Source organism: Periophthalmus magnuspinnatus, chromosome 17 (genome assembly GCF_009829125.3).
Source record: "Periophthalmus magnuspinnatus isolate fPerMag1 chromosome 17, fPerMag1.2.pri, whole genome shotgun sequence".
NCBI classification, from domain to species: Eukaryota; Metazoa; Chordata; class Actinopteri; order Gobiiformes; family Gobiidae; genus Periophthalmus; species Periophthalmus magnuspinnatus.
In genome coordinates this window covers 30,217,933-30,229,704 of record NC_047142.1, presented here as the reverse complement: position 1 = coordinate 30,229,704, position 11,772 = coordinate 30,217,933, and the positions used below count along the sequence as shown (strand labels likewise).

The 11,772-nt window shown below is 45.5% G+C and overlaps 1 protein-coding gene across 1 annotated transcript; it reads left to right on the top strand.

Annotated features, from left to right (window-relative positions):
* Positions 1–4,459: 4,459 nt before the first annotated feature.
* Positions 4,460–11,547, top strand: LOC117385794 (ETS domain-containing transcription factor ERF-like; the record flags this gene model as incomplete). Its single annotated transcript, XM_033983121.2, has 5 exons — positions 4,460–4,531; positions 7,212–7,269; positions 9,081–9,312; positions 10,669–10,775; positions 11,534–11,547. Coding segments are annotated over exons 1-5 (483 nt in total), but the record flags the coding sequence as incomplete, so codon positions are not given.
* Between the last annotated feature and the right edge of the window lie 225 nt (positions 11,548–11,772).

Below are 11,772 nucleotides of genomic sequence, written 5' to 3'. Positions count from 1 at the left end.
TTAACCAACGAGGTTTTGCAAAGTATCAATACCTAGATACAAATTGATGGTAAAGTTTTATCAAGACTAGATACTCATTTGAACAAGTAACTGATACTGAAGAAAATATGTATAGCCACAGCTGCCCTGGGACAGACTGACAGAAGCAAGGCTGCCGATCGGCCCCTCCCACCACAGGCAAAACATTTGTACACACCATTTTTACTAGACAATGTGGGTGAAGTATCTTGCCCAAGGACACAGCATCACTATTCCAGACAGGATTCAAACCACCAACCACTGAGCGACTGCCCTATGGTAATAGTAGTGGTACTATATTAAGTTGGGTAATAGACTGATTGTACTTTTTGTCTGCTACTGCCTGACAGCTAGGGGCTTTCTATGTGGAGTTTGCATGTTCTCCCTATGTCTATGTGGAGTTTGCATGTTCTCCCTGTGTCTGTCAGGAGTTTGCATGCTATTCCTGTGTCTATGTGGAGTTTGCGTGTTCTCCCTGTGTCTGTGTGCAGTTTGCGTGTTTTCCCTGTGTCCAGGTGGAGTGTGTATGTTCTTCCTCTGTCTCTGTGGAGTTTGCATGTTCTCCCTGTGTCTGTGTGCAGTTTGCATGTTCTCCCTGTGTCTGTGTGGAGTCCACCCTGTGCCCGGGTGGAGTTTGCATGTTCTCTCTGTGTGCATGGAGTTTGCATGTTCTCCCTGTGTCTGTGTGGAGTTTGCATGTTCTCCCTGTATCTGTGTGGAGTTTGCATGTTCTCTCTGTGTCTGTGTGGAGTTTGCATGTTCTCCCTGTGTCTGTGTGGAGTTTGCATGTTCTCCCTGTGTCTGTGTGGAGTTTGCATGTTCTCTCTGTGTCTGTGTGGAGTTTGCATTTTCTCCCTTTGTCTGTGTGGGCTTCCTGTGACTTCCCTGATCAACCCAACACAGGCACAAATCCTGGAGCTAAGGCAATTCAGGCCAAGACTAGCTCAAGATCTGGAGATGGGTCCTCTGCTCCTGACAGGTTTAACCCAGAGACACTGAAGGATGGGTCAAATGCGGAGGACAAACTTCCATACGGGGATAACGAAGTGAATGATGAGCCTAGCGCAGCACTCGGGGCCCGTCTCCCCCTGTAGGACCCTGGTCAGGAGTACCTATCCTCACACTGCCTCACACTGTCCTCTTCCCTGGTCTAAAGCCCTCTGTCCCTGTCGCCTCATTTGTCGCTCCCGTCTCGTCCAAAACGTTTCATCAGTGTCTGTGTCCGAGGATTTAAACCGGGATTTGAGTCGCTCTAAAAGAAGTGTTTGTTTAGCCCTGGTCTAATCTGGTTTTAGTCCGGTTCAAATCCTCCTGTGGCTCTTCCTTTAATCAGCTCATCCGCTCAGACTATCCCACACTCACATCACTGCACCTCTGGGTCCTGTTTGCGTTTATGTCCTGTCTCTATAACAGCACACTGGAAATGTTACACCGTGTGGCTTTAAAGGTGGACTACGGAACTTTTCAGCTTGTCTCGTGAGAATGTTGTTGCTTCTTCTGGAATGTTCCACAGTACGGCATACTTCAGTTACTCATGTTACGAATACTTGGCCTGGTGGCTGTTGGTATCAGAAGTACTCAGTTTTGATACTTAAGTAAAAGTACAGATATTGAAGCAAAAAAGTACTCAAGTCAAATTTACTTAAGGAGTAAAAAGTAAACGTATTTCACACAGATTTTGAGTCTTATAAAGGTTCAAATGTAGTGATTTTAATAAAGATTTTTGCAGATTTTTTGTTCAACAGAAACAACTGAATCAATCTTTTTTTCTGACTATTTTTATTTGTATATTTTTGTTTTTCTCAGACTATAAACGCGTTAAAAAATAAACCCTCCACCTTTTCAGCAGGTCTCAGACTATCATAAATACTCAAAATACTTTTACTTTTCAGTCCAGTTCAAAAATGTAGTGGACTAGAAAGTACAGATACTGCTCTCAGATGTAGTGAAGTAAAAGTAAAAAGTATCCACTGTAAAATGGACTTCTCTCTCTCTTATCTCTCTGCATCTCTCTCCATCACTCCATATTTTTCCATCTCTCTCCATCTCTCTCCCTCTCTCTCCATCTCTCTCTCTCTCGCTCCATCTCTCCATTTCTCTCCCTCTCTCTCCATCTCTCTCCATCTCTCTCCCTTTCTCTGTCCACATCTCTCTCCCTCTCTGTCCATCTCTTTCCATCTCTCTGTCCATCTCTCTCTCCATTTCTCTCTCATCTCTCTCCATCTCTCTCCCTCTCTCTCCATTTCTTTTCCTCTCTCCCTCTCACTCCATTTCTCTCCATCTCTCTCCATCTCTCATCTCTCCATCTCTCTCATCTCTCCATCTTTCTCCCTCTCTCCATCTATCTCTCTTTCTCCATCTCTCCATTTCTCCTTCTCTTTCCATCTCTCTCCATCTTGCTCCATCTCTCTCCCTCTCGCTCCTATTTCACAATCTCTCTCCATCTCTCGCTCTCTCTCCATCTCTCCCTCTCACTCCATCTCTCTCCATCTCTCCAGCTCTCACCCTCTCTCTCCATTTCTCTCATCTCTCTCCCTCTCTTTCTCCCTCTCTCTCTCTTTCTCTCACTCCATCTCTCTCCATCTCTCCAGCTCTCATCCTCTCTCTCCATTTCTCTCATCTCTCTCCCTCTCTCCCCCCCCCCCCTCCCTCTCTCCATCTGTTATGTTACACTGGTATCACCTACTCGTTTCCATGGAGATAAATGCATTCTCTTATCTCTTCTTCTTGTTCTTGTTCTTTTTCTTCTTCTGTCTTTCATTCTTTCATTACAGGGCAGTAAATATCCAGAATAGAATGAGAAAAACGCTGCTTGTTCTGGGAGTGAAATTTGGACAACTTTAGCACATCACTTCTACATAAATATTGTTTGTTTAAATATCACTACAAAACCTAAAAACTGGGACAGACTTTAAAGTGTCCTCTGGTGGAATATGTCTGCTGTTATTTGGTTCCAATTGTTCATGTTTTTTTTTTTTCTGGAAGCTCCTCTGAAAGATCTGGCCCTCAACAAAATAAAGTAACTCACTGCAACTTTTAAAAAAAGTAGCTAAACACATGCATTCTCACTGTGACCGGGGGCGCCTCTCCACAGATCTGACCTGTAACTTGGCCATTTGGTATTGGCATAGAGTTTGATGAGTTTAGTTTTGCAGGAAATGGAGACAGGCGCCTCGGAAATGTTACATAATGCAACTTTAACAAAAGTATATCTGTGCTTTGCACTGATGCTCCCACGTCCTCAGACCACATGATCTCACATTTATATTTAACCTAAGTCTGAGGTCAACAGCAGCACTTCTACAAGAAAACACTGCAACCTCTCCACATCCCTCTGTACATCGCTCTCTCCATCTCTCCACATCCCTCTGTACATCACTCTCTCCATCTCTCTACATCCCTCTGTACATCGCTCTCTCCATCTCTCCACATCCCTCTGTACATCACTCTCTCCATCTCTCTACATCCCTCTGTACATTGCTCTCTCCATCTCTCCACATCCCTCTGTACATCACTCTCTCCATCTCTCTACACCCTTCTGTACATCACTCTCTCCATCTCTCCACATCCCTTTGTACATCGCTCTCTCCATCTCTCCACATCCCTCTGTACATCACTCTCTCCATCTCTCCACATCTCTCAGTACATCACTCTCTCCATCTCTCTACATCCCTCTTTACATCACTCTGTCCATCTCTCTCCCTCTCTATCTACCTTCATCTTTCTCTCATCACTCTATCACTCTCCATCTGCCATCTCTCTCTTTATCTCTCCATCTCTCTCATCTCTCTCCCTTTCATCTCTGTCTATCTCTCATCTCTCTCCATCTCTCTCACTTTCTTTCCATCTCTCTCCATCTCTTTCCATCTCTCTGCATGACTCCATCTCTCTCCCTCTCTCCTATTTCCCCATTTCTCTCCATCTCTCTCCCTCCATCTCTCCATCTTTCTCCCTCTCTCCATCTATCCCTCTTTCTCCATCTCTCCATTTCTCCTTCACTTTCCGTCTCTCTCCCTCTTGCTCCATCTCTCTCCAGCTCTCTCCCTCTCTCTCCATATTTCTCCATCTGTCTCCATCTCTTCCTCTCTCTCCCTCTCACTCCATCTGTCTCCATCTCTCCAGCTCTCTCCATCTCTCTCCATCTCTCTCCCTCCCTCTCTCTGCCTCTCTCCATTTTTCTCTATCTATCTCCCTCTCTCCATCTCTCTCCCTCTCTCTCCATTTCTCCCTCTCTCTCCCTCTCTCTCTCAAGCTCTCTCTATCTCTCTCCCGTCTCTCTCTCCATCTCTCCATCTCTCTCCATCATTGATGAAGTGTGTTTTAAACTAGTGCACAGTGATGATGCAATGCTGTGCAAACCTCCTCCTGCTTCTGCCTCTGTCCTCAGCTCTGCACAACAACAACTCACAGACAATAAATCAGAGTGTTCATTTTAAAGGCAATGTGGAACTTTTCTAACGGAGAGCCCATCATCTCCTCGTCTCCGTGGAGATGTGATGGCTTTGCCTGGAATGTGGGACGTCTGCATTGATTTAACTGCAGGTGTTTTTATTGTTCAAAAACACTTTGGTAAAACATTCTTCCTCTCTGTGGACGGGGTCGCCTCTCCACAGATCTGACCTGGGCTGCAGTCAAATAAAGCTCATCGAGACTCGCAGTTATAGTGGCGATTTTGGAGCTGATCCAGTTTCATGTTTGGAGTTCCAACTGCGAGTATCATAGCAACCAAAGAGCCAATCTAGACCGATGTTGGTGCCACTTAGCAACACTGTCAATCAATCCTGTTGCTAAAGCTAGTGGGGATGACTTTTCTGGTCACCTCTCCACAGATCTAACCTGTAAACTGGTGCCACATGCATGTCCCCATGGAGATACTGTAGCATCACCAGTGGAAAAGTTCCATGCTGCACCTTTAACCATAATAACAGTTTTAATAGACTTTGAACAGCTGGTGGTGCAGCTCTTTGACTCGGCTCATGTGTTCAGCGCCCCCTGTGGGTCAAACACCACAGTGACCTCACTCCTCCTGCATTATACATGTGCGTCTGACTGTCTTCATGTTTACACCTAAATTAAAAGCCTCCGCTATCACTCTCTCATGAAAGAGGAGGAGGAGAGGGAGGGAGAGACAGAGGAGGGGGAGCGAAAGGAAGGAGAGAAAGAAGAGAGGGAGAGGAAGAAGAGGAGAGAGGGAAGATAGAGGAGAGGGAGGGAGAGGGAGGGAGAGACAGAGGTGAGGGAGTGGGAGGGAGGACAGAGAGGAAGGAGAGAGATGAGACAGCAATTGGAAGAAGAGGAGAGAGGGAGAGAGCGGAGAGAGGGAAGATAGAGGGGGAGGGGGAGACAGAAAGGAGAGAGGAGAGAGTGAAAGAAAGAAAAGGAGAGGGTGAGAGCGGGGAGAGGGAAGATAGAGGAGGGGGAGTGGGAGGAAAGAGAGACAGGAGGGAGGGAGAGCAAGAAGAGGAGAGAGGGAGAGAGTGGAGAGAGATAGAGGAGGGGGAATGGGAGAGGAAGGAGGCAGAGAAAGAAGAAGAAGAGAGGGGAGAGAGGAAGAAACAGAGGAGGGGAATGATGGAGGGAAGAGGGGGGAGATAGAAGAGGGGGAGCGGGAGGAAGGAGAGAGAGGAAGGAGAGAGAGAAAGAAGAGGAGAGAGGGAGAGAGCAGAGACAGGGATGATATAGGAGGGGGAGTGGAAGGAGGGAGTGAGAGAGGAATGAGAGAGAGAGAAAGAAGAGGAGGAGGAGGAGAGAAATGGCAAAAAAGAGGGAAGAGAGGCAAGATAGAGGAGGGGGAGAGGAAGGAGGGAGAAAGAGAGAAAGACAACAGAGAGATGAGGTGGAGAGAGGAGACGTGTAAAACAAAGAAAAAGAGAAGCAGGGGAGGAAGATGAGAGAAAGAGAGAGAGTGGAGGGGAAGAGAAGTGGGAAAGAAAGAGATGAGAGAGGAGAGGTAAATGAGGAGAGGAGAGAGAGAAAGAAGAGAGGAGGCAAAAGGAACAGATGAGACATATACAAAACAAAGGGTGAAAGAGAGAGAGGAAGTATGGGGTGAAAGAGAGAGAGAGGAGATTGTAAAGAAACAAACAAACAATAAAAAGTGTATTAGGCATTGAAAATATTTTGGTTTGGCAAAGGTTTTAGCTCAGATGCCCTCCCTGGTGCACTCTAGGCCTGCTGTATTCTTCATCGTTTTATCTGTGGATGCTTTTCTTGTGTCTAAATCCTCTAAAGTTGATGACAGGGCAGTGACCGCGGCGACCTGATGGGACAGAGGAGAGGGGCGGAGTCGGTGTGGGGGGGGGGGGGGTCCTGGGTCTGTGGAGGGAGGAGGAGGAGGGGGAGGAGGAGGGGGAGGAGGAGGGGGCGAGAGAGAAGGAGGGGGTAAAACGAGGAGGAGGCGGGTCAGGATGTGTCCACTTCACCTCGACCTCCAAAGACAATCACATCATTCATCTGAAGCGCTCCTGCCTGCTCCTGTCTGCTCCTGTTTGCTCCTGTCTGCTCCTGACTGCTCCTGTCTGCTCCTTTCTGCTCCTCTTTGCTCTTGTCTGCTCCTCTTTGCTCCTGTCTGCTCCTCTTTGCTCCTGTCTGCTCCTCTTTACTCCTCCCTGCTCCTGTCTGCTCCTCTTTGCTCCTGTCTGCTCCTCTTTGCTCCTGTCTGCTCCTCCCTACTCCTGCCTGCTCCTGCCTGCTCCTTTTTGCTCCTATCTGCTCCTGTCTGCTCCTGACGAGGTAAAAACACTTTGACTGATTTGGACATTCGTAATTTTATCCATTTTTATTGCAGATAATGAAGGATTACTTTGACTTGACCATTTCTGCCCTTTTTTAACTGCCGCATTATGACTTTAAACCTATCTATAAAGCATTAGTTACATGTCTGATCTGTGGAGAGGTGATCCAACTCACAGTAAGAATGCAAGTTTGATAGGGTAAAAACTACTAATACTAAGCAGAAGACTAAATACCAGTTTAATATGTTTTTATCACTTAATATGTTATGATTCACTGAACAATTTCCGCCCTTAAAACTGCACAATAGTTTATGCTTTTATTTTAATTAATTAATTGATATATTTTTTTCTGTATCCTTTATATGTTCCATAGCTAAATGAGTACCACATTTCAGCTCAGAGTAATGCCATTTTTGATGTGTAATATTTACTACAGTCACTTCCGTGTTCATGTTTTAGATGCAGTGTGGCTGTGCGCCCCCTGTAGGACACTTACCGTCACCGTTTTGGAGTCGAGGTGAGTCCTGTTCATCAGTTTGTATCAGTGATGTGTGTTTCTATATCTTACCATTGAATGAGTCTGTTGGTTAGTAATTATTCTAATCCGTAGACCTCTCACAAATCTTGACTCCAGAAGTTTTATCTGTGCATGAGGCAGGTCTAGGCACCATTTTATCCATTGCAAGATAGGGACAATGCCTTTAAAGTGGTCTGCTGAGCTTCATTAGTGTATATAAGTTGCCATAGAGAAATATTTCACTTATATTTTGATTGGGCTTGTGATGATAATGGTCATATTATCATACGGATGTTACTGCTTTGAATGTTCCACAGTATGGCTCACAGACTGTACACAGAAGTGAGTGTGATGTCACCCAAACTGTTCAGCTCCAGTCTGTTCAGTTACATATTTGGAATTCTGCCCGTGAATATCGTAGCAACCGAAGAGCCAGTCCTTCCCTCCCACACCACTGGTTTAGCAGGGCGCGTGCACAATGCTGTCAATCAAACCTGTTGCTAACGCTAACAGGAGCTCCTGATTTGTCTGTTATTAATGTTCATATCTTAAGTTACAGACACAATAGTGAAATAAAAACAACAGGATCATGTAGGGCGGGTTAATACGAACATTTAAGACCAAATGACGAGTCTGCAGTTACAGAGAGAGGAGACACAGTTTTTCAGTAGAAAGTGAACTGGAACTGTTTTTGAGGTATCAGCATTATAACATGGCTTAACACTCACAAGAGTCAAGTGTAATACAGGACCTGCACAAACATTTGAGCAAAAATCCTAAAGTTAAGTAGCATTTTCCCCATAGAGTTTATTCAGTGCATGATAAATGGCGATTCTGCAAACAGCATCACTCAAACACAGTGGGAGACCAGATGCCATAGACTACAATGAGTCTCCCAAAATAAAACCAGTCAGAAAACAATATGAGGATTTTCACACAAGAGACCATGAACTAGACGTAGTATTATTATTATTACAGCAGCTCCTCTCTGTGTTCATATATGTGTGTGTGTGTGTGTGTGTGTGTTTATTAAAGGAGTTATGTAATCTACAGCACACACAGATATCATAACTTCTCTCACCCCCACTCCTTCCTCTTTGTTGTTCTCCCTCTTCTCCCCCCTCCTCCATCTTACCTCTCCCTCTTACCGCTCCCTTCTCTTCCCTCTTTTCTCGCTCACCCGCTCCTCTCTCCCTCCTTTTCACACTCTCCCCCTACCCCTTTTACTGTCTTTCTCTCTCCCCCCTCCCACGACGCCTTTCTCTCTCTATCTCCCCCCTCCTCCCTCTTGCTCCTCTCTCTCCCTCCCCCTTCCTTCTCTACCCCCTCTCTCTTTCTCCCTCTCTCCCTCCTCTCTTTCACGCTCTCTCTCTGTCTTCTTCCCCCCCCTCCTCTCCTCTCTTTCCTCACTCCCTCCCTTCTGCTCCCCTCTCTTCCCCTCTCTTCCACTCTCTCTTTCCCTCCCTCTCTCACTCCCACTTTCTCCACCCCTCTCCCTTACTTCCTCCCTCTCCCTACTCTCTTTCACACTCTCTCCCCCTTCTTCCCCCCTCTTCTCTCCTCTCTTCCCTCCTTCTCCCTATCCTCTCCCTCTCGTCTGTCTCCCCTCCATCTCCCTCCCTCCTTCTCCCCTCCCTTCCATCTCCCTCCCTCCTTCTCCCCTCTTCCTCCCTCTCCCTCCTCTCTCTCTTTCACACTCTCTCTCCTCCTTCTTCCCCCTCTTTCTCCCCTTTCCTCCCTCTCTCCCTCCCTCCTTCATTCCCCCCTCTTCCTCCCTCTCCCTTTCCTCCTCCTCCTCCTCCTCTCCATAGCCGTCTTGTTTCCAGACTGGGCGTACAAACCCTGGTGGTCTCCCGGTTCGCGGCAGGTGCAGCTGTGGCACTTCCTGCTCGAGCTTTTGGGGCGGGGTGAGGGCGGGGCCATCGGCTGGAGTGACCAATGGGGAGAGTTCGTGATCCGAGACCCCGAGCGATTGGCCCAGCTGTGGGGAGAGAGGAAGGGCAAACCTCACATGAACTACGACAAACTCAGCCGAGCACTCAGGTACCGGTAACTACTACTATTTATACTACTAATTATAGTATTATGGTAATAGTAGTAGTAATTAAAGTATTGATCAAATTAATTAGGATTATTGTATTTGTAGTATTAGTAGTACTTGTAAGTATCAGCAGCAGCAGTAGTAGTGGTTGTAGTAGTAGTAGTAGTAGAAGTAGTAGTAGCAGCAGCAGTAGTAGTCATAACAGTAATAGTATATATTAGTATAATAGTAGCATAGTGGTAGTGGTAGATTTTCTTTCAATTTTGCTGTTATATTGTTATTGTGTTGCCAGGAATGTTCCACAGTATAACATTAAAGCTATCTATCTTGATTAATTAAATTCATACTATTTATTTTTCTACAAATAACTGCATTCTCCCTGTGAGTGGGACTACCTCTTGTTTCCACAGATCTGACATGTAAAGTTTTCTTCTAGAATCATCCTCCTTGTTTCCATGGACTTAGCCCTGTAGTACACAAAAAACAAGACAAAAAACAAAACAGTAGTAATCGCACGAGTCTAGTTTCTTACGTTGTTTTCACACATTTCACACATGTGAGTGGCTCTGTGGAGCGCCCCCCAGTGGCTCTAGGTTTAGTTTTGTTTACTTTAATTTTGGGTCAGTCTTGCTCACACATTTACCTCAAACACATGAGCCACGTGAGCCCATCAGCTGATCAAAGAACTTATTTCTGTGACAATGAGCTTCAAGAGACAGAGCCCCATGAACACACACACACACATACTCACTTCACCTGTATGTGGTGGGTTTTTTTTAAACTGTGGCTAAATATACAGTGATGACTTTGCACGCTGGTGACAAAAGAGAAAACACACACACAGGCTCACCTGCGCAGACAGACCCAGACTCACCTACGCAGACACACACACAGGTTCACCTGCGCAGACACACAGACTCACCTGCGCAGACAGAGGCAGGAGGAGACTCTGATATTAAACTGATCCAAATCACCTCGTCAGATGAACGTGTCAAACAGCAGCTCTGCAGGGCCCATTCATACAAGTGATTCAAATGCTTTTTTGCCCAATTTCAAACTCTTTTACTGTCACAGTGGACTACGTAGGTCAGCCCGAGGTCAGCCTGAGGTCAGCCTGAGGTCAGCCGTGTTCACACTGCACTGGCCCTGCTCCAGAGTGATAGTGGAGCCGCTCAGAGACCTCCTGTTTCAAGAGCTCTTGGACCGGCCGTTTAGTGTGGTCCAGAGTGTGACTGTTCACACCGGGCCAAGCACCGCTCTCACAGCAAATGCTCTTTTACGTCGTCCCACAATGATGATTTATTTTTGCTTGTTCTCTATTACTAGCCTTAACCTGTCTCTGATTCTTTGTCCCGCAGATATTACTACAACAAGCGCATTCTGCACAAAACCAAAGGCAAACGCTTCACCTACAAATTCAACTTCAGCAAACTGGTCCTGGTCAACTACCCCACTGTCCCCCACAGTCTGCCCCCTGTCCTGCCCCACGCTCTGCCCCACTGTGGCCTCAGCCCCTCACCTCAGGTAAACATGCACACGAGAGTCTCTAGTTTAAACTGAGCTGGAGACGACATCCTAGAAGCAATATGGTTTATATCTCTGTAATCAATGAAACAAAAACTGGCACAAAGTTCACCATCTTCTCGGTCAGCATAAATAAACAAATGTCAAATTACTTTTTCACAATATCTTCAGAAAGTGGAGCCATTATTAAACCCAAAAGATGTGATTGATGACAGTTGGACTTCAAAGTTCATATGACAGGTTTTCATGTTTTTCTAATCATGACTTGATTTGGTGGTATATCTGAGGTTGAGCTTTATCATAGTTTTACAACAGACATACAGAAGTTTGTGGGGAAAAAAGTTGAGAAGAATACAAACATACAAACAAGTAACACGGAAAAGTCCATCCAAAATACAGAGTCAAATTAGGCACAAGGAAGGCAAGAAGACATATTGTGCTTGTGTCTGCTATATAGTTATAATCTATGACACCCGCGGATCATTATGTTAGAATTTGGATATTTTAAATGACAATATTCATCTAAAACGACTTAAAAAAAGACATCTGCAGTGCCCAACAACTACTGTGCCCAATGGGAGCTGGTGTTGCCGTAAACATGCAATAGATTTTTTTCATTTGTACCAAAATGACAACCCGATGCTCCCAAATCCCAACAGTATCAACGATTAAGAAAATAAAATTAGAGAAAGAAGTAAGTAAAGAGCAGTGGGCGTGTCATAGTGGTGGTGAAAACATGGCTTGATCGGTAAAATGGCATCTTGAAAATAAGAGATTAAACATTACTCAAACATGCGCAAATCGCTCCAAATACAACTTCCGGTGAGTAAATAGTAATAGGAAAGAACTATAACGCTCTGAAAAGTCAATTTTGCAGAATAGATCCGCTTTGAGATTAATATGACAAGTTTTTGGAGCCAATCCCAAACAAATGATGA